The sequence below is a fragment of the Cucumis melo genome, chromosome 7 (genome assembly GCF_025177605.1).
Source record: "Cucumis melo cultivar AY chromosome 7, USDA_Cmelo_AY_1.0, whole genome shotgun sequence".
Classification (NCBI taxonomy): domain Eukaryota; kingdom Viridiplantae; phylum Streptophyta; class Magnoliopsida; order Cucurbitales; family Cucurbitaceae; genus Cucumis; species Cucumis melo.
Genome location: NC_066863.1, coordinates 21,646,837 through 21,670,671, shown reverse-complemented (window position 1 = coordinate 21,670,671; position 23,835 = coordinate 21,646,837). Strand labels below are relative to the sequence as shown.

General features: G+C 35.6%; 3 protein-coding genes across 6 annotated transcripts; 2 read left to right on the top strand and 1 right to left on the bottom strand.

Annotated features, from left to right (window-relative positions):
• Window positions 1-548: 548 nt before the first annotated feature.
• Window positions 549-13,753, top strand: LOC103492926 (tRNA dimethylallyltransferase 9). Of its 3 annotated transcripts, none has more exons than XM_051087000.1 (12): window positions 549-914; window positions 1,540-1,584; window positions 2,194-2,236; window positions 2,388-2,496; window positions 3,051-3,249; window positions 3,836-4,073; window positions 4,276-4,370; window positions 10,933-11,027; window positions 11,793-11,868; window positions 12,811-12,950; window positions 13,052-13,209; window positions 13,307-13,753. In XM_051087000.1, the coding sequence occupies exons 1-11, from the start codon at window positions 603-605 to the stop codon at window positions 13,137-13,139; spliced, it is 1,440 nt and encodes a 479-aa protein (XP_050942957.1). In that variant the 5' UTR covers window positions 549-602; the 3' UTR covers window positions 13,140-13,209; window positions 13,307-13,753. The 3 variants fall into 3 exon arrangements, with proteins under 3 accessions (XP_050942957.1, XP_008451715.1, XP_050942956.1); XM_008453493.3 differs by having other exon boundaries at window positions 550-914; window positions 1,531-1,584; XM_051086999.1 differs by having other exon boundaries at window positions 550-914; window positions 1,531-1,584; window positions 13,304-13,753.
• A 2,204-nt stretch (window positions 13,754-15,957) lies between these two features.
• On the top strand, window positions 15,958-18,567 carry LOC103492923 (malate dehydrogenase, mitochondrial). The gene is given in 7 exon segments (NM_001328457.1): window positions 15,958-16,291; window positions 16,643-16,816; window positions 16,912-17,080; window positions 17,201-17,262; window positions 17,387-17,508; window positions 17,863-17,980; window positions 18,135-18,567. Coding segments are annotated over 7 exon segments (1,044 nt in total). The 5' UTR covers window positions 15,958-16,033; the 3' UTR covers window positions 18,276-18,567.
• Window positions 18,568-19,231: 664 nt separating this feature from the next.
• On the bottom strand, window positions 19,232-23,140 carry LOC103492922 (transcription factor GTE4). Of its 2 annotated transcripts, none has more exons than XM_008453488.3 (5): window positions 22,808-23,140; window positions 21,183-22,697; window positions 21,047-21,098; window positions 20,618-20,686; window positions 19,232-19,584 (listed from the first exon to the last, which is right to left on the bottom strand). In XM_008453488.3, the coding sequence occupies exons 2-4, from the start codon at window positions 22,686-22,688 to the stop codon at window positions 20,628-20,630; spliced, it is 1,617 nt and encodes a 538-aa protein (XP_008451710.2). In that variant the 5' UTR covers window positions 22,689-22,697; window positions 22,808-23,140; the 3' UTR covers window positions 19,232-19,584; window positions 20,618-20,627. The 2 variants fall into 2 exon arrangements, with proteins under 2 accessions (XP_008451710.2, XP_008451711.2); XM_008453489.3 differs by having other exon boundaries at window positions 20,613-20,686; window positions 22,808-23,122.
• Window positions 23,141-23,835: the final 695 nt, after the last annotated feature.

The window sequence follows — 23,835 nt, the reverse complement described above, 5'->3', positions numbered from 1 at the left end:
GATTGTCAAATCTAAAATGATCATACATGAATATCAAAAAAAATATTGAAAAAATAAATGGTATAATTTATTAAAGAATCTTGAAATCCAAATGTAAACGACCAAACAATAGTCAAATCCAATAGACTTTTGCTTTTGAAATTGTTCAAATATTTTGGGATAATGTTATATTTTTAAAAACATCCCAATATTTATTTTGAAAAAATAAATAAATGAAAATATCGACCGAATATTTACGGTTTCTATAAAAATAAATTAGAATGAATTTTGTTTGGATTGGATTTCTTTTTGGAAAAGAAATACATTTTGAGACTATTTATAAAATACAGAGAAAACTTTAGAATCGAAGATTTTTGCTATAGTTTGTGAATTAATGTCATATTTAAAAAGTTATTTTTTATACGCAGGTGTATATAGTTTTATTCTTCTTCTTCTTTTTTTTTTTTTTTTAATTTTTGAAAAAACTAAAAAAAATCGTTAAATGGACGAAATATACCGTTAAATAGTTGGATTTCCTTTATTTATTTATTTATTATTATTTTTTTTGAAAAAAAACCTATGAAAAAAGCTCCTTTGGATGATGAACAAGAGCATACTAAGATATGTTGGCCGCAAAGTCCAAAGCTGCTCTTCGAGCTTCGAGAATGTTGGATAATGGAATCCGCAGCCTTCATACTTGTTGTTTGCGCTCTCCCTTTGCGCCCGAGAGGCCTCTTCTCCAATCAATTTCATACCGGAGAACTCGCTGCCGGCGTCTTTTTGCGACCTTTTGCTCTGCTGCACCCACCCCCAATAAGGAAAGGAAGTCGAAGGTGATTGTTATATCTGGTCCAACTGGTTCTGGGAAGAGTAGGCTTGCTATGGAGCTTGCTAAGCGTCTCAATGGTGAAATTATCAGCGCCGACTCTGTGCAGGTCAATCGACAATGTCTGTCCTTGTATGGTGCATAGAAAATGGGAGGAGAATCAAAACGAAACTGGAACTGTACTTTAATTTAGCTTATCTACAACTGTTGTTGATGTTTTTTCTAATAGTTGTTTGGTGTTGAGGATGCCACGTTGAGAAATTAGAATAAATCACAATCTGTATAAGCTACACGGTTTAGTCCTTTAATGCCTATTGGTTTTTAGATGGATAATTATCTAATTTTTGGGTTCTTCTAGCCAAATGTTAGGATGATGAACTGTCAGACGTATGATTATCTTTGCATTTTCATGTGAATAAAAGCACGAAACGTCAATGTATGGGAATTTCAAACTTTCTAGCATCTATATAATGAAATTACTTTTGGCACTAATAAACTTTTGGAAAGTAGAGAAACCAATGCCTTCTTACCTCTAATGCTTTGAGTAAGCAAGTACATTTCTTTTAGCGTTAAAAAATTTCCTTGGCCTGTGTATTGGGTATCTCATAAGGGGTCCATCGCTAACATTATTTCTAATTTTACTTGGAGTTTCAATGTTCTTCTCTTTGTATCAGTAATGAACCAGTTTCTTGAATGCTAATATTATTCATTCTGGCTAATTTTAGGTATACCAGGGTCTTGATATTGGATCTGCTAAGCCATCGGCAAGGGATAGAAAGGTGTCTTATATCTTACGTGCTCTAAAATTTTGCTATTACTTAGTAACTGAAGCTTGAGGAATCATAATCTAGCCTCTATTTTAAAGACGCTTAGGAGTTCTGGAATGATAAGCTGACAGAAAAGAAGAAAGTGTGTGATTGACATAAAAGTAGAAATTACGTCAAATCAATGATGAGTAATCAAATATAAAGTCAGCTGTAATCAGAATCAGATCTTACAAGTTTTCATTTCAACTCGGCGTGACATTTCAACATCTTCCCTACTCAAAATAATTGGAACAACATAAGAATATTGAAAATAATTGATCGCATAGTCTCAATAAAAAAGCTAACCATACAGATATATATGTACGTACATATTTCTGATATTGATAAGTGCATCTTGATTAGTTTCACATATAATCTGTCTCTTGAAGCATGTTTTACATTTTTGGGTTACGATAAAATTATTTTTGTTATGGCCGAGTGAGATCACATATATGAATAATTAATATTGTTAAGTTACTGTTTTAACTAGTAGATATATATTTTTTAAATTCTGTAGTCAAGTTGATTGAATACACTCTTCATACTTCATTTGATCAAGAATTCATTCTTTCTGTATTTTAGGAGGTCCCACACCATCTGATTGACATTCTACGTCCATCTGACGGTATGCTTCTCAGTAGATCTTTCATCTGTGAGTTTAACACCAACTAATTTTCCATATTCACTTTGTAATGATATATAATTTAGACATTGAATGCAATAGTATATATTTGTTGTGTGCAAGAACGTTTGAACTTATTGTTAAAATTGTCCAGAATATTCTGTTGGTCGGTTTTTTGAAGATGCAAGGCAAGCGACAAGATGTATCCTTGATAATGGCCGTGTTCCGATAGTTTGTGGTGGGACAGGATTGTATTTAAGATGGTGTGTACCATCATAGCCTTCCTTTGGAAAATTATTTGAAGATTCTTTTCTCTGTTGGTAATTATTATTTTAAATAGGACTAGCTTGAATTTTGCATCCTCAGTTAATCAATGGAAGCACGAATGTCAATGTTAGTGGTGCCTGTGTCTTTTTCTTGCTTGTAATGCTGACTAAATGCTTTTTGAATATGGGTTCTCGACTCTGGGAAAGAACGATAGAGCATATGGTTTTTTAGATAAGAAACATTTCATTGATAAAATGAAATAAGGGGAAACCTCAAGCACCTAAAAGTGATTACAATAAGAGTGCCAATTTGAAACTAAGAAAACCATAGAGCATATGATGAGAATGGCTGATTAGGCTAACGGAAAAAAAATGTATCCTTGACATTGTTGAGCAAATATAATAACTTTTCCTCCCAGATGTCATATGAGCTTAATGATGGTTGAATTATTTTGCAGAATATGTTGCTCAACGCTTTGCTATAGTATCAAATGGAAAAACATTTGTAAATTAACTTTTATTATGATTTATGGGTGTGGGATCAAATGAAGGTTCATGTATGGAAAACCCAATGTTCCAAAGGCCTCTCCAGACATTGCTGCCGAAGTTTGTTCTGAGTTAGCAGACTTGCAGAGAAATGAAGACTGGGATGCAGCTGTGCAATTGGTCGTTAAAGCTGGTGATCCTAGAGCGCAGCATTTAGCTATTAATGATTGGTACAGATTGCGGCGTAGCTATGAGATTATCAAGGTAATTTCTCACTTTTGCTGTTTATTTGATACTCTCTCTCTCTCATTCTTCTGTTTTTGGTAGTTTTGAAAAGTTGAAAAACTTTTAATTCCCTCAAGACTGCTCAAGACCCAAACAGCCTTTCCTATTTCTTTCGACTAAATGCCACTCAATTCAGTAAAGAAATCTGTTTTTTTCATAAGAAGCTTCCTCTTCCTCCAATATGTGGGTTTCAGACAACCTCCTCCATATTTATGCAGTAGATAACCATAATGCTTCTCATAGCCTTCGCCAGTAGTCTAAACTTTAAAGCAAGATGATGAGCAAAAAAGATGATTTTCTCCCAATGATTCATGATTCACTTCTATGAATGTCTACTTACAAAGAACCAATGCAAATAAAGATCTCTGGTGAAAATCCCTAGATGAAATAAAATGGTTCTGAATTGTAATGTGTACATTTTCACTACACTTTTACTCTCTGATTTCTGGAAATGTTTGTTCTAACTTCTATCCAGATTCTCTTGAATGATTTTATTTTTTATATTTTGCCAATTAGAAAGTAATGATAAATATATATGGTATAACCTTATATCATTCCTTTGCAGGCAAGTGGTTCACCTCAGTCTGCATTTCAAGTTCCATATGATACTTTCAGACAAGAACATGGTTCTGGTGCAGCCAGCAGCTTTCAGGGCGCCGACCATTCAGTTGACCCTCATGACTATTCTAGTGTGGAAATTAGCACGAAAGAGTTGGACTATGAATTCATTTGTTTCTTCCTCTCTAGCCCAAGGCTTAATTTGTATAAGTCAATTGACTTCCGCTGCGAAGATATGATTTTAGGTGGGTGTACAATTAAAGTTTAAATAACTATAACAGTATACTTTCTGTTAAGTTATAGCTGGTAGTTATTTCAATTGGAGACTTGTAATATTGTGCATGGTTTTCTACTTCTCTGCTAGGTGATACAATCTTTCAAGGTTTACTTATTAGTAAATTTGATCAGATTATGATACTAAACGTCATTGCTTTTCATCTTCTGCAGGCAGTGATGGGATTTTATCCGAGGCGACATGGCTTCTTAATAGTGGGCTTCTTCCAAATTCAAATTCTGCCACTAAAGCTATTGGTTATAGACAAGTACATCCTGGACATCGTCATATTATTTCATTCTTTATATTTGGATATTGTGTGGTGAATTGTTTCATTCTTTATTTTCGAATATTGTGTGGAGAGGCTTTCTAATATCAGCGCTTTACTTTGGCCTTTCTTTTGGGTTCCACCACTTCTTCTTTATTTGACCAAGGTTCACTCCTTTAGGAATGGGAGAAGGGATGTAAGGGTCTGGAGTTCCAATTCTTTGGAGGGTTCTCGTGTAAGTCTAATTTTGTAATCTGGTTGATCCTTTCCCTTTAAGAACATTGATTTTTGGACGACTAAGATCCCTAGAAAAATGTGATTCTTTACTCGTCCAGTAGTTTTACATGGCCATACTAAACATGACCTCTCGGCTTGTGAGGAAGTTTTCATTGCTTGTTGGTCCTTTCTTTTTTTTTCTTTGTTCGGAAGCCCGAGGAAGATTTGGACCATATTATTTGGCGTTGTGGGTTTGCGAGTTTTGTTTAAGACTTATTCTTCGAGATATTTGGTATCTTGTATTCTCGTCACAGGGACATTAGTGTTATGGTCGAGGAGTTCCTCTTCAATCTATCTCATGGGGAGAAGGGCCAATTTTTATGGCTTGTCGGGGTGTGTGCGGTCTTAGGAGTTTTGTAGGGTGAGCGAAATAGTAGGGTTTTAGAGGAGTGGACAGGGGTCCTAGTGAAGTTTGGTCCCTCATTTGCTTTTGTGTCTCCCTGTGGATTTTGATTTCAAAGACTTTTCGTAATTGTTCTATGGGTCTTATTTTACATAATTGGAGTCCCTTTTTTAGAGGGATGCCTCTTTTTCTTTTGTATGTTCTTGAATTCTCTCTCTCTCTCTCTTCTTTTCACAATGAAAGTTGTTCATTCCATTTTATAATAATAATAAGGGCAATGCACTTTTGGTCCCTGAGGTTTGAAGTTGATGTCTATTTGGTTCTTGAAGTTTTAAAATGAACACTTAGGTCCCCGAGGTTTGAGAAATAGTTCTAAATGGTCCCTCAAGTCACATTGACTATTAGTTGATTAACGAAAAAATGATGTGGCAGTTAAATATAATTAATCAACAAATTGATTTGGATAAGTTATTATAATATTATTGTTTTTTCGTTGTGGCATCATTAGGCAAATTTGTTTTTTGTTATCCTTGTTGTTGCTAATGAAGAACAAAGATGAATTTAACCATCACCTTATATTTTATTTAGAATTGTACGCAATATTTCCTTTTTCATTTCTAGCCTTTTTGTTTCATGGAACCCTCATATTTTCCCCCAAAATTCCCATCTTTTTTCTTCTTCATTCTTCTCTTTATTTTTTGTTCCTTCTTCTAACTCTTCTCTCTTCTTCGTAAATCCAAGAAAAAGAATGATGGAATAGTTTCTGTAAAGATTTTGTTTCTATTTTTTTTTTTTGGGGGGGGGGGGGGGTGGATTTTGATTAAAGATTGGATTTTCAGAGTGGGTTTTGTTCTATTTTTGTTTTTGTTGATGATTATTAGATGACGAGGTTGTTTGGGCTACCTAAATTTTGAAGCTTTGAAGTTGAAGGTTTTGTTTGTAGGAGTGGATGAGAAAGAAACATCCAGGCAAATTTCCGAGGACTTTTACGCTTACGCATAGTGATTACCTTCTAAACTTTTGCCATTTCTCACTCTATTGACAACAAAATGAGGATATGTAAGTGATGATATTGGTTGGAAAAAGGAAAAAAACAGGAATTTTAGGGGGGAAATGAAGGTTCTAGGAAACAAAAGAAAAAACGAAAAAGGAAATGTTGTCTATGATGATTAAAATGTATGGTGATGGCTAAATTCATCTTTGTTCTTGATTAGCAACAACAGGGACAGCAAAAAAAGGAAAATTGCAGCACAGTGATGGGAGGTTGAAGAAGAGGGTGAGGAGAGGGATGCTGATAGAACACCGGAGTAGTGTTCTTATATATTGATATTGATCAAATGATTACACAAATAGAGAAGAATTGAGGAGATCAATTATTGAACAACAAACAAATGAATCAGATAAACAAACCCAGAAAATACTCAAAACAAGAACGATAACATTCCCCACCCTTTCTGCCTTCCTATCTCTTCAGGAATTCACGGAATTTTTACTCAAGAAACGCCTGCCCTCTTTCCTCCCTGCACTACTTATTTCAATCCATTTCTCTAACTGTGGGTCCCCCAATGTGGTCCCCTTCCCTTTGGTTTCCTTCCTCATTCGCACATGTATTTACGTTTTTATCTCTTCTACTATATTTGAATATAATTGGAGGTCTAACAATACTTTCTCTCCCCAAATCCACCTTGTCATCAAGGTGGAAGTCCGGAAACTGTTGATTAAAATCATTGCAGTCTTCCCATGTGGCCTCATGTGGAGGCAGCCCTTTCCAACTGATCAGGACTTCCCATTCCCTGGTTGCTGGATTCTTTCATTAACCGAATGTCTCTTCTAGTTGTGTCAGCCATTCATAGTTCTCATTCATATATGGTGTCAACTGATTCACCGTAGTATGATCCCCCAAAGCCTTCTTCAATTGCGATACATGGAATACGGGATGTATTGATGTTGGAGGTGGCAACTCCAACTTGTATGCAACTTTCCTGTTTTTCTCCAGAATTTTATAGGGCCCAAAGTATTTAGGAGATAACTTCTCATTCCTTCTTTTCCTCAAGGACATTTGCCGGTAGGGTTTGATCTTCAAAAAGACCATCTCTCCAGCTTGGAATTCAGTTCTCTTCTTTTCAGATCAGCACACTTCTTCATCTTGTCTTGTGCCAGCTTGAGGTGTTCTTTCAATGTCTCCAATGCTAGGTCTCTTTCTTTTAATTGTTGCTCAAGTGTGGAATTCGGAATTTCCATGTCTCCATAATACATCAGAGGGGGAGGTAAACGTCCATAAACCACCTGGAAGGGTGTTATTCCAATGGAGCTGTGATAAGTTGTGTTGTACCAATACTCTGCCTAATGTAGCCAATTAATCCATTATTTTGGTTTTTCTCCACAATAACACCTTAAGTATGATTCAACAACCCTGTTCACCACCTCTGTTTGTCCGTCTGATTGTGGATGGTAGGTCGAGCTACGATGCAATTTCGTTCCTGCCTATCTAAACATCTCATTCTAGAAATGACTAATAAACACCCTATCACGGTTTGAAACAATAGAGCGTGGGTGTAGTTTGACTATCTCCTTCACAAACACTTCAGCAATGGATCTTGCAGTATAAGGGTGCTTTAGAGCTATGAAATGTGCATACTTGCTCATACGATCAACCACCACCATGATCACCTCCCAGCCTAGCCTTCAGTAGTCCTTCTATGAAATTCATGGAAATATCATTCTATATAGCATCAAGAATTTCCAGAGGCATTAGTAATCCCGCCGGTGATAAAGCTAAGGTCTTGTTTCTTTGACAGATCAAACACTCCTCACAATATTTCTTCACATCATTCTTCATGCCTTCCCGATACAACTCTCCAGTCAATTGCTTATATGTTTTTAGGAAACCGAAATGCCCCCAAATACCGAGTCTCAATAGGTACAGTATAGTAGGTATCAATGTTGACGTCTTTGATAGAACTGTCTTCCCTTATACTTCAATATACCTTGCTGTAATGAAAAAACAGAAGCTTCATTCCTCTGTTCTGCTAATTTAGTTTTGATTTCCTGCAATTGCTGATCTTTCTCCATTTCAGCTTGAATGATGGCTATATCCAATAAAGCAGGGGTTGAGATATGGCTTAGATGGGCTTCTGGAGGTACCTTGGATAAAGCATCCGCTACCTTATTCTCAAGTCCTGGTTTATATAATACCTCAAATGAGTAGCCTAGGAGTTTGGCTATCCACTTCTGGTAGAGGTTGTATCACATGTTGCTCCAACAAAAATTTCAACCATCGTTGGTCAGTTTTCACTATAAATTTTCTACCCAGAAGATAGGGTCTCCATCTTTGCACTGCCAGCACTACTGCTATAAGTTCCCTCTTGTAAACAGGTTTGGCTTGGTCCCTCCTTGAGAGTGTGTGGCTAAAGTATGCTATTGGCCTCTTTGCTTGTACTAACACTGCCCCAAATCCATATCCTGAGGTGTCTGTCTCAATTTCAAAAGGTAGGTTAAAATCGGGCATAGCTAAAACAGGTAGTGTCATCATAGCCATTTTCAGCTTGTTAAAGGCTAGTTGTGCTTTTTCGTTCCATTTAAAAGCTCCTAACTTCAGTAATTGCGTAAGAGGAGCTGGAACACAACCATAATTCTGTACAAACCTTCAGTGGTAATCAGTTAGGCCTAAGAATCCTCTCACCTCTCGTACATTGGTAGGTACGGGCCATTCCTCAATTGCTCTTATCTTTTATGGGTCTACTTCAATTCCTTTGCCTGAGATGATATGCCTCAAGTACCCCACTCTTGTCTTTGCAAAGTTACACTTCCCCATGTTTGCATATAATTCATTTTCACGTTACACTTTCAACAGTTTCAAGATGTTGCAAATGTTCTTCTAAGTCTTTGTTAAAGGGCAAAACTAGGAATTCGTAATGACCTTCATGAGTTCCGAAGGCCGTCTTCTCGATATCTCTTGCATTCATTCTTATTTGGTGGTAACCGGCCTTCAAATCAATTTTTGAAAACATATTTGCACCATTTAGCTCATCAAACAACTCTTCTATTACTGATGATGTGCATATCTATAAGGTCGGACATTCACAGGGTTGTTGCCTTTCTTCAAATGTATATGATGTTCTATTCCCCATTTTGGTGGAAGCTCTTCTAACCAATTAAAAACATCTTCATACTTATTTAATAGGGGCTGGAATGGATTCATTTATCGTCGGCATTATTTCATCATACATTTCTTCAATCGACAGACTCCCTTCCATAGCTCTGCATTCAATCAAGAATCCTTGGTCCTCTATGCCCCAGTATTTCATCATGTTTTTCAAGTTGACCTGGGTTTTTGTGAGGCTTGGATCCCCCCTTATAGCTATCTTCTTCCCTTCGTGCTGGAAAGTCATGCTCAAATTTCGCGAGTCAACTTTTTGTCACACCTAAGGAATGAGCCACTGCATTCCTAGGATATATCAACTCCCTCGAGCTCCAAAGGTAGGAAACTATCTACTACCTTCCAATCCCCATCGAACAATTCCACCTTCCCACATATTCCTTTTCCCTTAATTGCTGTTTTTGAACCCAGAATCACACCATAGTTCGTAGTTTCTTTAGTTGGCAGATTCAAGGAAGTTACTAATTTTTTAGATATGAAGCTATGAGTCGCCCCACAGTCGATGATTGAATTTGATATATGGCTGAGGGACGTTGAGAAAGGAGTCGCCGAAAGACCCCAAGGAGCGACAACCAAGGAGGGGCTTCGAATCGACAAATGGGAGTTCCCCAAAGAGAAGTGGAAAAGCCTCAAGGTTAGAAAAGTCAAGTGGAGAGTTCGCAAGGATCCCGAGTCAGTTGTTCAAGAAACAGCTGAGTTTGGGCAACTAATTAAGTGGAGGAGAATGTCATGGTCATGCTTGTCCAAGGTGTGCTGCCCGTGGCCGCATGACCACTTCAACACCTCTTATTGTCTTCTTATTTTTCCGAATATTTTTATTAAGTATGTCATCTCACATATTAGCATATGCGAGCCTGCTAGTTCCCTTTTTGTTCAAAATGTACTATATGGAGGTAAGACTTATCATCGTACTTTCATATCCTCGAGTTATAAGATATAAAGTTGTTCTTGTCCCTTATTGTTTATAGCTTTCTATTGTCATCTCTTTTCTCAAACATACGTTCAAACATTTGCGAAAACCTTTTCCTCTAAATCCGTTTTCTAAAACCTTTTCTCAAATAGGGGGTGGAGGTTGCGAAAGAGATCCATTGTGCCACCGGCTATTTGAATTCGGATTGGTTGACTAGTTCTTGAGCGGGAACAAGTGCCGCACGACCGCCTTGTGACACTTCCAAAAGTGTGCAGCTGGTTCCCTCCACTAGGCGGTGCAGCTGGTTCCAAGGGTAAAACGAAACTACTCACCGGCAGCTTCTAAAGCTGTTGGAGTAGTTTTTCCATGGCGGTGGCGACGATGGCGTTGATTCCAGCACCTGCCTTGTGGTTAGTTTGGGTTTCGTCAAGTTCAGTGTCTAGGGTTTCATCTTTGCCCAGCTCTGATACCATATTAAAAGTTGTAAAAATAGACACTGCGTTTCATGAGACCCAAGTACTGGGAGAAAAACCACAATCTAACTTTCTGCTCTTATTCACAAAAGATACAGAGGGAAAAATTAAATAGACAACAAGCTAATGGTAAAAAAGGAAAGACAATCAGGGTAAATCTTTCCTTAGGTCAAGCCCACTAATCCTAACAAAAGCCTGTCATAATTTTCTTTAATGATCTCTATAACTTTTTTTTCTTATCTCCTATGAGTACTTGATAAAATGCAATGCCGAATTACATTGTGCAACTGTTACCGTTTTTACAATTTATTTTACTGTTGATTTTAAAAAAATATATAAATTTCACTCTTCAGTATAGGCCGGATTACATTCACTAATTTATTGTGAATCATGAACTTCAGGCTATGGAGTACCTATTAAGGTGTAGGCAGCAAGGTGGAAGGAGTTCTCCAGAAGAGTTCTATGCCTTCCTCTCTGAATTTCAGAAAGCATCTAGGTAATTTCCACTGCATGTGCTCGCAAAAAGGGTTTTAGTTTTGGGAAAGCTTTGTATCTAATTTGTGCTAGATTTCGAGGACATTTGTGCAGTGGACAGTTGATCAGGTTCAATTGAAGTTTCCAATTGTGTTCCCATTAAATTGTATGATTTATTTTTGAAAAAAAGAGAGAAAAAATAGAATTGCATGATTATTTTCAAATTAAAAGACCATGTAATGAGGTGGATTAGAACGCTCTTTTGTTTCCAAAACACATGGGAGTTGATATAAACAATATCCTGTTTCGTGCAAATACAACACTAATCAGGGGATACATTTAGAGTTTTGGCCTACAGTATATTTCCGAGGGTTTAGACCTTCCAACAGGGTTTAGACCTTCCAAAACACATGGGAGTTGATATAAACAATATCCTGTTAACCCTAGAAATAAATTTGATTGGAATGATAAAAACGGCAGAACAGAGGTTGAGTCCATTGCTCTCGGAATCGTTTTATGACCAGATTACTCCTGGGTATGATTTCTGTTGAGAATTTTGTATGCAGTTACAGGCTGTTTGATCTAAGAATGTAGTACTAGGATTAGCTTTTTATTTTATTGCCTTGCCCAATGGTATGTGTCGGATTCCTTGTGGGGGAAATTCTTTGAGTAGAAAACCATACTTATGGTGCTAAATACTTTCCTTGGCCCTTATCTTTCTAATATATTCCTTATGCTTTTGCGTTTTGTTGGACTTCAAATCAAAAACTGAAAAATCACCGTGCAGAAATTTTGCAAAAAGGCAATTGACTTGGTTCCGGAATGAGCGAATATATCACTGGCTTGATGCATCCAAACCCCTGGTATGGCATTTTGAGTGTTGGTTGTATATATTTTTCCCTGTTCAAACTACATAAATTTCACACTTGGAAAAGTAGTGCTGCCAGTTTTATTCTTCTCCATATATCACTGCCAGTTCACAATCTTTGTTCTCTAATCTAAAAGCTGATCGCCAATGTTTTGGTTATTCTTGTTTCTGTTTTCTGCTTTAATTGACTTTTACAATGCATCTGTATCTGATACTAGTCATTGTAAATTTCTATGAGCTAGTAACACTAGTACGTATTGCTTATCTTTACCATGTAACTATTCTATTTATCTCAGGGATTTTATACCATTTTATACCTCTAATTCCTCTAGTGCGTCTATGAACCCATGATGACTTTGAAGTTGTTGAGAAAGTATCTTATACGAAGAAAGGAAACTAGTATTTCTTGACTCTAGTTATTGAAAATTTTCCCTTCAGCATGGTTGTTCATTTTACAGTCCGTTTATGTCAAGTTCAGTCTCACTGATTTACTTCAAAGTTGGTGACATGCTGCTTTCTTCTTGTATGAATCTTCTTCAAGATATCGTTTGAGTAGTATCATCCAATAGTTAGCATGCATTCAACCCATTACTGAACCATTGATGCTTTCTTTTTAGAAAATATGCATGTGTAAAGCAAAGCCTTAATAGTTTGGTGACTCGCTGTCTATTGAGCACGGGAGTATTTGAATCTTACATGGATAATCCATAATAATCATGTTATTGATTGAATTGTAAGGACAGTCCATTATAACAATGCATCAAGAGTGATTTAAATTATGAACATGGGGGATTAAGGACCTTTTGGTGGAGGGTGCATACTTTATGAGTTGGGCTGATAATGGTGTTTAAATTACTGTACATACATGTTTATATCCACAAATATATAGTGATATTGTCAAGTTATGTTGATCAATGTGAGACAAAAACACCTGCAGGAAAACGCACTCAACTTTATTTATGATGCTTACCACAATGGAAGTGGAAATATCTCTGTTCCAGATTCACTTAGAATGGAAAGTGATGTTTCCAGTCGCCGAAAAGCTTCTGAGATGAAGAGTTATCAAACGAGAAATAGGTACTACTTATAGTAAATTAATTGGGAATTATATCAAATCCAGAAATGAGCTAATTATACCTTCTTCAACACCCCCCCAATCCCCAATCGCCAACTCATAGGTATTTTGTTAGACGTCAAGATTGTGCTGATGTTTTGGACTGGATTGGAAGAACTCAAAGCGTTTACCAAGATTTTCCTGTTGCTTGAATGAGTTCGATTTCGACCCCATTTTTCACTTTTTTGTGAAGGAATCATACTTTCCAAAATTTCTTTATAGGTGATTCACTTTATTCCCTAAGAGTATAGAATATATATGGTTTTTCAGCTTTTGCTTGGGTTAAAATCTCTCTGATCCTTGGATTTCTCTGCAGCAGATTTCATAAGAGTTGTGCATTAGTTTAGCAGTGAGTGTTCATTTGCAATGATGGCTATTCTCTACTTACCAGATGCCAAAAATGATGACCATTCAGTTTTGGAAGTGGTCAGTATGCCTTATTTTTGGATTTGGTATAATTTATTTTCGGGTATTTATATATTGTCTTAGTGTAAATTCATCGATAAAAAGACAGATTCTGCAATTGGAACCTATGAAACAGTCTGCCTGATTATTTATTTTTATTTTTGGGGTTGGATGTCGATTGAGACTGGAGTTTTTATTCTATGAAAAAATAGGAATGTTCCATAAAGTGCTAGGGATAATCTAGAGCTTGTAACATGTTAAAGTTGCACACATTCCTATAAAAAGATGACAAGTTGGCCTCATGGAAAGGGCATCATCTTCCTTGCTGATAAGAGCAAAGAAAAAAGTTTATTTTTGCCTACCATGATTGTAAATTTATTTTGCATTTTCATGTGCTTGAGTTCACTTTTCATACTCTAGAAAGTTCTGTTAATACTTGTTTCTTGTCATTTTAAAAAAGAAAAGAAAGATTGTTGATCGTTTTTGGTACATATATTTTAGACTTGGTCCCTGCATTTTTTTTTAATTTATAAAATTTAGTTTTTGAATTTATAATTATACGATGCAAATTTTAATTAAAATTATTATTTTCTATTATATGACTATGTAATTTATAATCACAGTTAATCTCTAATAAAAATGTATTGATCTACTTATGATTACTTGAAAAAGGATGGGATGTAACAAATTGTTATATAATCAAGTTAGAGTAAAAATTGGAAATACAAAGATTGAATTGTTACTAAATTGAATTGTTACAGTTGATGTCATTTTTAGTTTTGCAATATTTTTATCAGCTATGAACTTATCCAATGTTTTTTCTTCCCCTCTTTTTACATTGTTCAAGGGTAAAATTTGGAAACATATTCTCATTGAGCAAAAGCTATTATTATTTTCTAACCCATTTTGATTAAATTTAATATTTGTCAAAAGTATAGATATTAAAATTGGTATTTGTACTAAAAAAAAGGAACTTTTGGAAGTAGATACACTAAAATTATATTTTTAACCTAATTAGTTTGAATGACAACTTTTGATAATAGTTGCAGCTATAAGAAAATGTCATAATCTATCCATGATTGGGTACCATTGACAGATATAGATTAATATTTATGATAGAGCGTCTCATAATGCAAATAGTAGATATTGATTTGATTTGAGTTGTAATGTATGAATGTTGGAGTTGTTGATTGATTATGCATTTATTTAAGAGTTCTTTTTAACAAATATAATAAACCGATAAAATATTTAAACAATTTTGAAAACGAAAAAAGTTTATAAACTTATAAATGGGAAATATAAAAAATGTCTCGGTCAACATGCGATTGATTGGTCATACGCGTGCATGTAGTTCTTTTTCTAAATGATTATGACACAGATCATGTAGGAAATGATACTTGATTGCATACCAAATTTAAACGATCTTGAAGATCATGTACCGAAAGTTATATTTGGTATATGATGTTGTACCAATATCGTTTAGATATTTGTACACGGTCGTGTATCAAGATCTAAATGATTTTTGTTTAAAATCGTGTGCTAAGATTTTTAATGTTTGGTACACACTTTCGAACCAAATAACACTTTGAAAAAAAAAATAACACAAGATTGATGATTGATTGAAAACAAAGATATTAATAGCAAAACTATAATGAAAAAGAATAATAGTAATGGTAGAACCATGACCATGATTTTAAAAAAAATATAAAAGAATAACAATAGAATAAGAGGAAGAAAGAGAAAGTGAAGAACGCGAAATTAAAAAACGACAAGGTCAAGCATAGAATTTTTGAAAAATAGCCGGTTTTGAGAGCTTTTTGATTTTGTTAGAGCCGTAAATTTTGTAGTTTTTTTGTTCTATTTATGAGATTAAGTTCTTTAACTTTATTTTCTTTTAATTTACGATTTTTTTCGAATAGATATATTAAATAAAATGTAAAAACATAACTCTAAACTTGATAAAATTAAAGGTTTAAAGTATAAGTTATTGACTTAGAAGTGGAAATTTGTTGTAAAAGAGACCGTAAATTGTGTTAATGTTTGAAATTAGCGATGCAATTAGCAATTACTAATTATTGTGAATTAGAGAAGAACTTTGAATATTTCACCATATATAATTTTGGTTGAGTAAAGAATGCAAAAGACATTGTAATTGTTTTTCTTAAGGATGATAACTCCAATGTGTCCGCCTGTTTTGTTTGGAGGAAATAAATATGTAATTGGACAATGCACAATATTCATTTGGTACAACAATTGCCAATTGAGGTGGGAAATTGAAGTTGGAAAAGATATGTGTATTATGTATATATATCATTCACCTTTTAACTACAAACATAAAAAAACAAAAAAGCTATTCAATCTCTAACTTCATTTTATTATTAATTGAGATATGTGGATTTGAACTTTGGAGGAGAGATTTGGTTTTTTCAGCTTCAAAACATAATCAAAATAAATAAATAAATCACAAAACAAAATGAAACCGAAAAGGAAAAGAAAATTAAAATTACCATTAGACCCCTTGGGGTTGAGAATAAAATCAAAACCACAAAGCTACGATCTGAAGAAGAAGAAGAAGATCCCTTCATTTCCACAAAAACCCTTTCTTCATCGCCTTCGTCGCTCTTCTTTCTAACGTTCAACAATGAAGGCCTCTATTCTCAGATCCGTTCGTTCCGCCGTTTCCAGATCCTCATCCTCTAACCGTCTGTTGACCCGTACCTTTGCCACTGAATCCGTCCCGGAAAGGAAAGTCGCCGTTCTCGGTGCTGCCGGTGGGATTGGGCAGCCATTGGCGCTTCTGATGAAGCTTAACCCACTTGTCTCTAAGCTTGCTCTCTACGATATTGCCGGTACCCCTGGTGTTGCTGCCGATGTCGGTCATGTTAACACTAGATCCGAGGTAAATCTTGTAACTTTTTCACTTTTTTTTCACGGCTACGAGTTTTCATCCATCGGTGCTACTGTTAGAAATGGAATCGATCTGGTTGATATCAATTTTTATGCTATTTTGTCTTTGGATGTGCATGTCTTGTTTTCTGCTCCAAATAACAAATTTAAGTCTATTTGTCTTGTGATTCTTGAAACTCGCGTATCTACATGTTTCTGGAGTTATCTTTTGTTCTATCTGTTTGGTGTTCAATCAATTTTGAGCTAATTTGTTCATTTCATTTTTTTTTTTTTTTTTTTTTGCGTTTTCTATATAAATTAGGGTTCATTGCATGCTTATTCTTATTCCTTTTGCAACTTGTAGGTTACTGGCTACGTGGGTGAGGAGCAACTCGGAAAAGCTTTGGAGGGATCTGATGTTGTCATCATTCCTGCTGGTGTTCCAAGAAAGCCGGGCATGACCCGTGATGATCTCTTCAACATTAATGCTGGCATTGTTAAATCACTTTGCACCGCCATTGCGAAGTACTGCCCCAACGTCTGTAATCCACATCCCTCGTTCCGAGATCCATTTTTTAGAAAAGAATAAGTTGTTGTCTGGGTTCATTTTGTAACCAAAATACGGTTTTGCAGGCACTTGTTAACATGATCAGTAACCCCGTTAACTCAACTGTCCCAATTGCTGCTGAGGTTTTCAAGAAAGCTAATACGTATGATGAGAAGAAGTTGTTTGGTGTTACAACTCTTGATGTTGTCAGAGCTAAGACCTTCTACGCTGGGAAAGCAAATGTTCCAGTAGCCGGTATAATTCCATGCTCTCTGTAATTTGCACTACAGTGATGAAAAGAAGTTTGCTAATTACTTTTGTGCACATTGGAGAAATGTCGAACGTTATTGCCTGACTATTGTAATACTGTTACAGAGGTTAATGTTCCTGTTATTGGTGGCCATGCTGGCATTACCATCCTTCCCCTATTTTCTCAGGTACTTTTCCTTTGTTCTAATTCAGCTTTCTTTCTGTTTTACAATTACTAGACATATAGTGGATTGCATCGGATGTTATGAAATAGAGGTGTCTGATTTTAAACGGTATCTATGATTGTCACAGGCTACCCCCAAAGCTAATTTGACAGATGACACTATTGTTGCTCTCACCAAGCGAACACAAGACGGAGGAACGGAAGTAGTGGAAGCAAAGGCAGGAAAGGGTTCTGCTACATTATCCATGGCGTAAGACTTTTTCTTCTTGCTGCTGGATTATTATTTATCAGAAGTTTATTTTCTCAACTTTATAGCTGGGGCTTTTGAGCTGTGTTCTTGTCATACCGTCATGATGTGAATATTACTCGGTGAACAATTCTTTTCTTTGAGTTCTTTGCACTAGCATTAGAAACTCATTTCTTTGCTTCTCCATAATTCTCTGCAATTACATATTATGTGTTTTTCAAACTAACCTTTGGTCCGTTGAATATGGCCATATGGGTGTGGAAGTTGACCAGTTTATCTTTCCTCGTAGTCTGTTCTTATTTTCCTTGCCATGTCAGTTATGTGAGTATACTTCTTACGTTTTACTGTATCTGGCAGGTATGCTGGAGCGCTTTTTGCCGATGCTTGTCTTAAGGGATTGAATGGAGTTCCCGATGTTGTGGAATGTTCGTTTGTTCAATCAACCGTCACTGAACTTCCATTCTTTGCTTCAAAGGTTGGTCATGTTCTTTTTTGACTACTTTTTCCTTGGACAATATTGTTTGACTGTAGACATGCAACATCTGAAGCTGAACTGTTGGTGTTTCTTTATAATTGAAATCCTCCTGCAGCATGAATTTTGTTTCACTTCGATTTTCCTTTACTAACAGGTGAAGCTTGGAAAGAATGGAGTAGAGTCTGTTTTGGATTTGGGTCCTCTCTCAGACTTTGAGAAAGAAGGTTTGGAAAAGCTCAAGCCCGAGCTCAAAGCTTCCATCGAGAAAGGAATCCAGTTTGCAAATGCAAATTAGAAGACGTTTGTATTATTTACAGTCGGGACAGGTATATCTGCTGCCCGCATTACCATAAAACTCAATCCATTTTTGCTTTTCCCAACCCAATTGTAACTGATGATGCTGCTTACGCGCAATCGGCTTTACTGTTTTTTGTTAGGGTAGATCATTTTCTCTCGTATAAATTTTATCAATAATTCCCCATGGCATGTTTTTGAGGGATTTGTGGTTGGTTAGCCTTGTATCCGTGATACTTCATTAGAATCTTCAATTTTTAATATTGAGAATCGTCCAACCATTTGGAGTGGAACAGTGCTTGATTTATTGGTTTATTATGGGGTTGATTTGAAGTTTGTTCGGTTTTCAACTCTTGTAATGACTTTTATGTGAAAGAAGTGCTATATAACACTTAGAGGGTCCTAAATAGGTTTTAACATTTTTTTTTGGGTTGCCATACTAGCGGTTCATTTGCAATTTGCTCCCTATTATATAATCATCAGCAAAAAGTATCTTCGTTTGAATTCTGGAGAAAAATAAATGGCTATGTATTCAGTTGAGTTCTGAAGGGGTTTAAGGAAAATTTGTTTCTATATTCGTAGTGGATTGTGTTGTAATTTTTAAGCATATTATTTATTTGTGTTGTACAATATATTATAAAATTTGTGGGCTGGTGAGTTTCACAAGTTTTCACAAATCCAATTGGTATGGTAGGGCAAGGCAGCTCTCACTACACATAGTTAAGCATTTGTAAAATATTTGAATGATGTACTTTGTGTAGTTTAATTTCAAGGTTTTGGCTGTCTAGGCCTTCATTGTATTTTGTGGAGATGCCTTTGTCCTCGAATGGTTTCTTTGTTTGTTTCATTGTTTGAAGGTTCAAATTCTCATACTCCACCTAAGAAAAATGTTAAATTTCTCAGGGTTGAGTTCCATCCATAACATTCATTTCCAAAGTGTAAACATAAATTCGAATCTTTGGGGAAGTGGATGCTTTGATATATACAAATGTTATTTGCAACATAAAAATGTTACAAGGATTTAAACAAGTTTGGGAACATGATCAATCCTAGAATGTGAAGGGGGAATTAATTGACTTATGCCTTATGCCATCTTCTAAAATTTATTTTACAAAAATATGGAGTTACAAATTGTCAAAAGAGGAAATGAGGGAAGGAAATGGCTATTTGATTAATTTGCAAAGGAAACCATGAATGAGATTTCTGAATCCATCATCTAAAATTATCAAACACTACTTTTGATCTCTTCCCTCTGAACCTGAATTTGCTTGGGAAGTGAGATTGCTCTTAAGTCACCAAACTATTTCATCCTGTTCCAGAGAAAGAAGCTCATCAATTTCGGATTTCACATTTAGTTTCATCTATCATAAGAAAATGCTTTCCTTCGCAACATGACTTGTTACTCTTTTGGTGAATTGCAAGCCTCGATTAAAAACTAGTAGTAAAACGACACTGCATTAGGAAAAAAAAAACCCTTTAAACGTAGCCACTTAATTCAAATATTACCCTTGTAGTAGAAATATGAACCTGTTAGATTGTTAGAAGAAAATAAAAATTGAGGCCTCGAACGTTGCATCAGTGAGCTGGAATGGAAAATGGGAGTTGGGACAAGAACACTATCATACGTAAATTCTAACGGATTGTACGAGAGTGGATTTGAAACATTTACAAATGGCCGGATAATATCATAGCTTTTGAAAGAACAGGGATCTTTATTTACAAAAAGGGAAAAGTACAAGGATTTTTTTCTTTCTTTTTTTGTAATTTTGCGTAAGAAAGAAGGGTAAAGGTTTTGAGGTTCTTTGAGAAAAGCTACAAGAAAATTTATCATGATGAAAAAGGGAAATGCAACAAAATAGTAAGGACCATAAATAATGGAATTGGATATCAGGGTACAATATCTTGGGGTAAAATGCAAGCACGGACACAACCATTAGGTTAGAGGCCTAGAAGGAAAATATCTTCAAATAAAATGGCAAAAAGAACAAAACATATGATTGTTCGTACAGGATTATTTCAGTAAAATCGGTTAGAAAAAGGAATCATGCATTGATCACTGGAAGATTAATGAATAAACTGAAAAAAAATGAGGACGCCCCAGAAAATAACTACCAACTCTCTAGACATTTTCTTAGTTTGCAAGTCGTTAAATATTGGGAAAGAACAAAGAGTACCACAAAAACTCCCCATATCTATCACACCAACCGTTAGCCAGTTTTAAGCTTGTTGATTCAGCCAAAAATCACATATGACAAAATATCCTTCATATGTGGAACTCCCAAGCCAACAAGAATTCAAAGCAAGCAACTGGGTTAACTACTAGACTTTGACTTCTTACCTTACCTTAGTCAATTCAACCTGAAGAAGACTGATTTCCATCCCCACATGCCGAGAAACTATCATTTTCAGAGTCTGGTACAACAAAGAAGCAAATGGATGAAGTTTTAGAAAATAGTTCATAGATTATATAATCATTTAGCTTTACAAGTCACTGCTAAAGCCACGAATTTATTCACATGCACAGAAAATTGGTAATTTGGAATGACCCTAACAATTATACATTCTACAAAGCTTTCGTCAACATGGTGCAGATGGGTTGCCAACAACTTTATATTAAACCAGACAATAACCTAGTATCAAGTGGTTTATTGTTTTGCTATGCTTTCCTTTTGTTATTTATTTATTTATTCCTTTTCTATGTTATCTAAAGTCTAGTTATTCTTAGAATGAAAAGCATTAAAGAAACGTTACAAAAAATTTCAATAACTTCACCTGCATTGCGACCTACATGTTTTCCTCCAGCTTTAGCCACTGCAAGAAGATCCTGCATCATTACAATATATTACCCTGCTGACCTTTTATCGTAAGAAAGAAGTTGAAACTGTAACTAATTTAATGCAAGCCTTACAGTATCATTGATCGAGTAGTGAGACAATTTTTCTCCAGATTGAAGATTGGCATCAGCTTTTCTCTTATTCTTGATCAAACTTTTTTTGTAATTTGCTACAAACCTCTCAAGTTCCCAGAGGGTTTCAGAATCCACACTGCCAATATCCAACTCAATTTCATCGTCGTTTTGGAAGAGTCCCTGGTTTCTTTTCTTGATAATCCTGACAACATTATTCAACTTATCTGATGGTAAATCCTGAAGGTCCGTGCTCAGTTTCTGTTTTTCTTCATAAGTCATATCTCTGATTTCGTGATTCTTTGCTTTTGGTTTCTTATCAGGAGTAGCAACATCTGTGGGGGTCTGTTTGGGATTGGGGGTAGGCAGATGCTTCGTCGTAGAATCCGATCTACTGAAAGTTCTTGATTCCACTGGACGAGTGGCAAGAGCTGGAGATTTCCTATAGGTGGGTGTCGGTAAAACTGAGCCATCATCCACCTGAAATCCCTTACCAGCAATTTGTTTACCTTCAATTGCCTTCCACTTCTCTTCGAATATCTTAGACAACTGCTCAGCCATTATATGAACATCCTCCCCTTTTGGATTATATGTAATGGCATTGCTAAATGTTAGTCTCACATCCTCAGCAAACTCTCTTGATGATTTGTACCAATTCTTATTTAGTCTCATCTTTATGGTACCCAAATCCATTGGCTTCGTTATGATCTTATGATAATCATGAAGCCCCAAACGCTTTGCATCAACAGGCACATTAAATACCCAACCAAATTTATGTTTCATCAATCTTTCCAACAAATTATTACAGCTTTTAAGCACTGGACCAATCTTACCTCCATTCAAATTACAGTCTGACATCGGAAACTCCTCTGTAGAAGCATATTTTGAAGTTTTATGTTTGCTCACCTCTTTCTCTGCAAACTCCCCAAAGTTTTCTGCCACTGAAACACATCGAACAAGCCTCGAAGCAGGCACATCTGCAGAACCCACCTCGGAATTAACCTTAATTGTACTAACAGTACCCACCCTCTCTACCAAATTATTAGCTGAAAACTGTGATTGACTATGTCCAACATCACCACCATAACCACTAAGCTGCAACTCCTGAGTTTCAAACTTCTTCACGAGGCTCCTAACCTGATCGAGCTCACCCTTCAGCTTCGTTGTAAGTTCTTTAATCCCAGACCTCGATCTTGAATTCAAATTAATCCTAACTCGGTTCTCAAACCTCGTATATACAGGCACTTCCTCGGCATTAACCGGTTCACTGCAGTGATTTTGACCCGAATGAAACCTAGACGTGACCAAAGCATCGATCGGATTATGAGAAGGAGAAGACGGATTAGCACCGCCATTGGTGGCCGCGACAGTGGGAGTCTGAAGGGAATTACGAGCTACGTGTTTAGGAATTTTACTCAGTTTCTGTTGCTTTCCGGCATTAAACTTGTCATTATCCGTCTTTCTGGGATTCCCTCCCGCATCACCACCACCTTGCAGCACTGAAGCCATTCATGTAATCTGCCACGATGATAAAACCCAAGATTTTCGAGAATGTCAAAAAGAGAAGAAAATCAAATGGAACTAGAACTAGGGGTACAGAAAAATCCGTAAAAATCATGATTGCTTACAAGTTCAAAGCAGGATCGATGCAGCTGGAGGATGTTGAATCGAAAACCAAACAATAGAAAAAACTAGGGTTTATGGTTGACGATCATAGTGGGGAAAAATTAAAAAAAAATATATATATATTTAGGGGTTCGTTGGAATATGCAAAGAAATTAAAGAAATGGTAGAGTGAATTAAAGATGAATTCGAAAAGTTGTTGAATGGATTGACGAAGCTCATGGTTTAGCTCCTTACTTCCTACTTCGGACTTCCATTGTTCACTGTGAAACGCAGAAGTGGTGGCCGAGACCGACTTACACGCGCGGAAACCGCGAGTGGCCTTCTTACTATCTCTTTCTTTATGTTTAGGTTTTTTTTTTTTTTTTTTTAAATGATAAAAAATACAAAATTTATTTCTAAATTGTGAATGTAATTTCCTTAAAACCAAAAGTGAAAAAAAAAAAATGTTCCCTCCACACAAGTTTTTGTTAAAAACAAAATTATTTTTAAATTTTAAAAGGTTGTTATATAATTGAAATGGGTGAGTTTACACCAATTTTTAGGTTGCTTTTTGCTAAATTTAATTTTCCAACAAGTGAAAATTGAGTACCACCGGAGATGCGAAAAAGATTAAAAACCTATATGTTCTTTTTAGATTAATTTAGATAAGTGGAACAAAAACACATGAACTAATAAAAAGTAAAAGTCAATGAGTTCGGTGTAATATTTTTACAAATTTCACATCAATTCATCACTTTTTTTTTTTCTTTTTCTTGCAATTTACTCGTTTTCTCTTTCAAATTTATTCTTCTCCTATTTCAGATTTTATTTCTTCTATTTTTAAATGATTTATTTCTTCTATTTTTAAATAATTTATTATTCCATTTAAATTTCTTATTTCATTATTTTCGACAAGATTCTTTGAAGCTACATCACATCTCTCAAACTATTTCGTCTTTCTCATATTAGAGAATATCAAAATCGTTTAAATATCATTTTTACATTATCTAAACGATTGTTTACTATTATTAACATGATCGTTTACTATGGT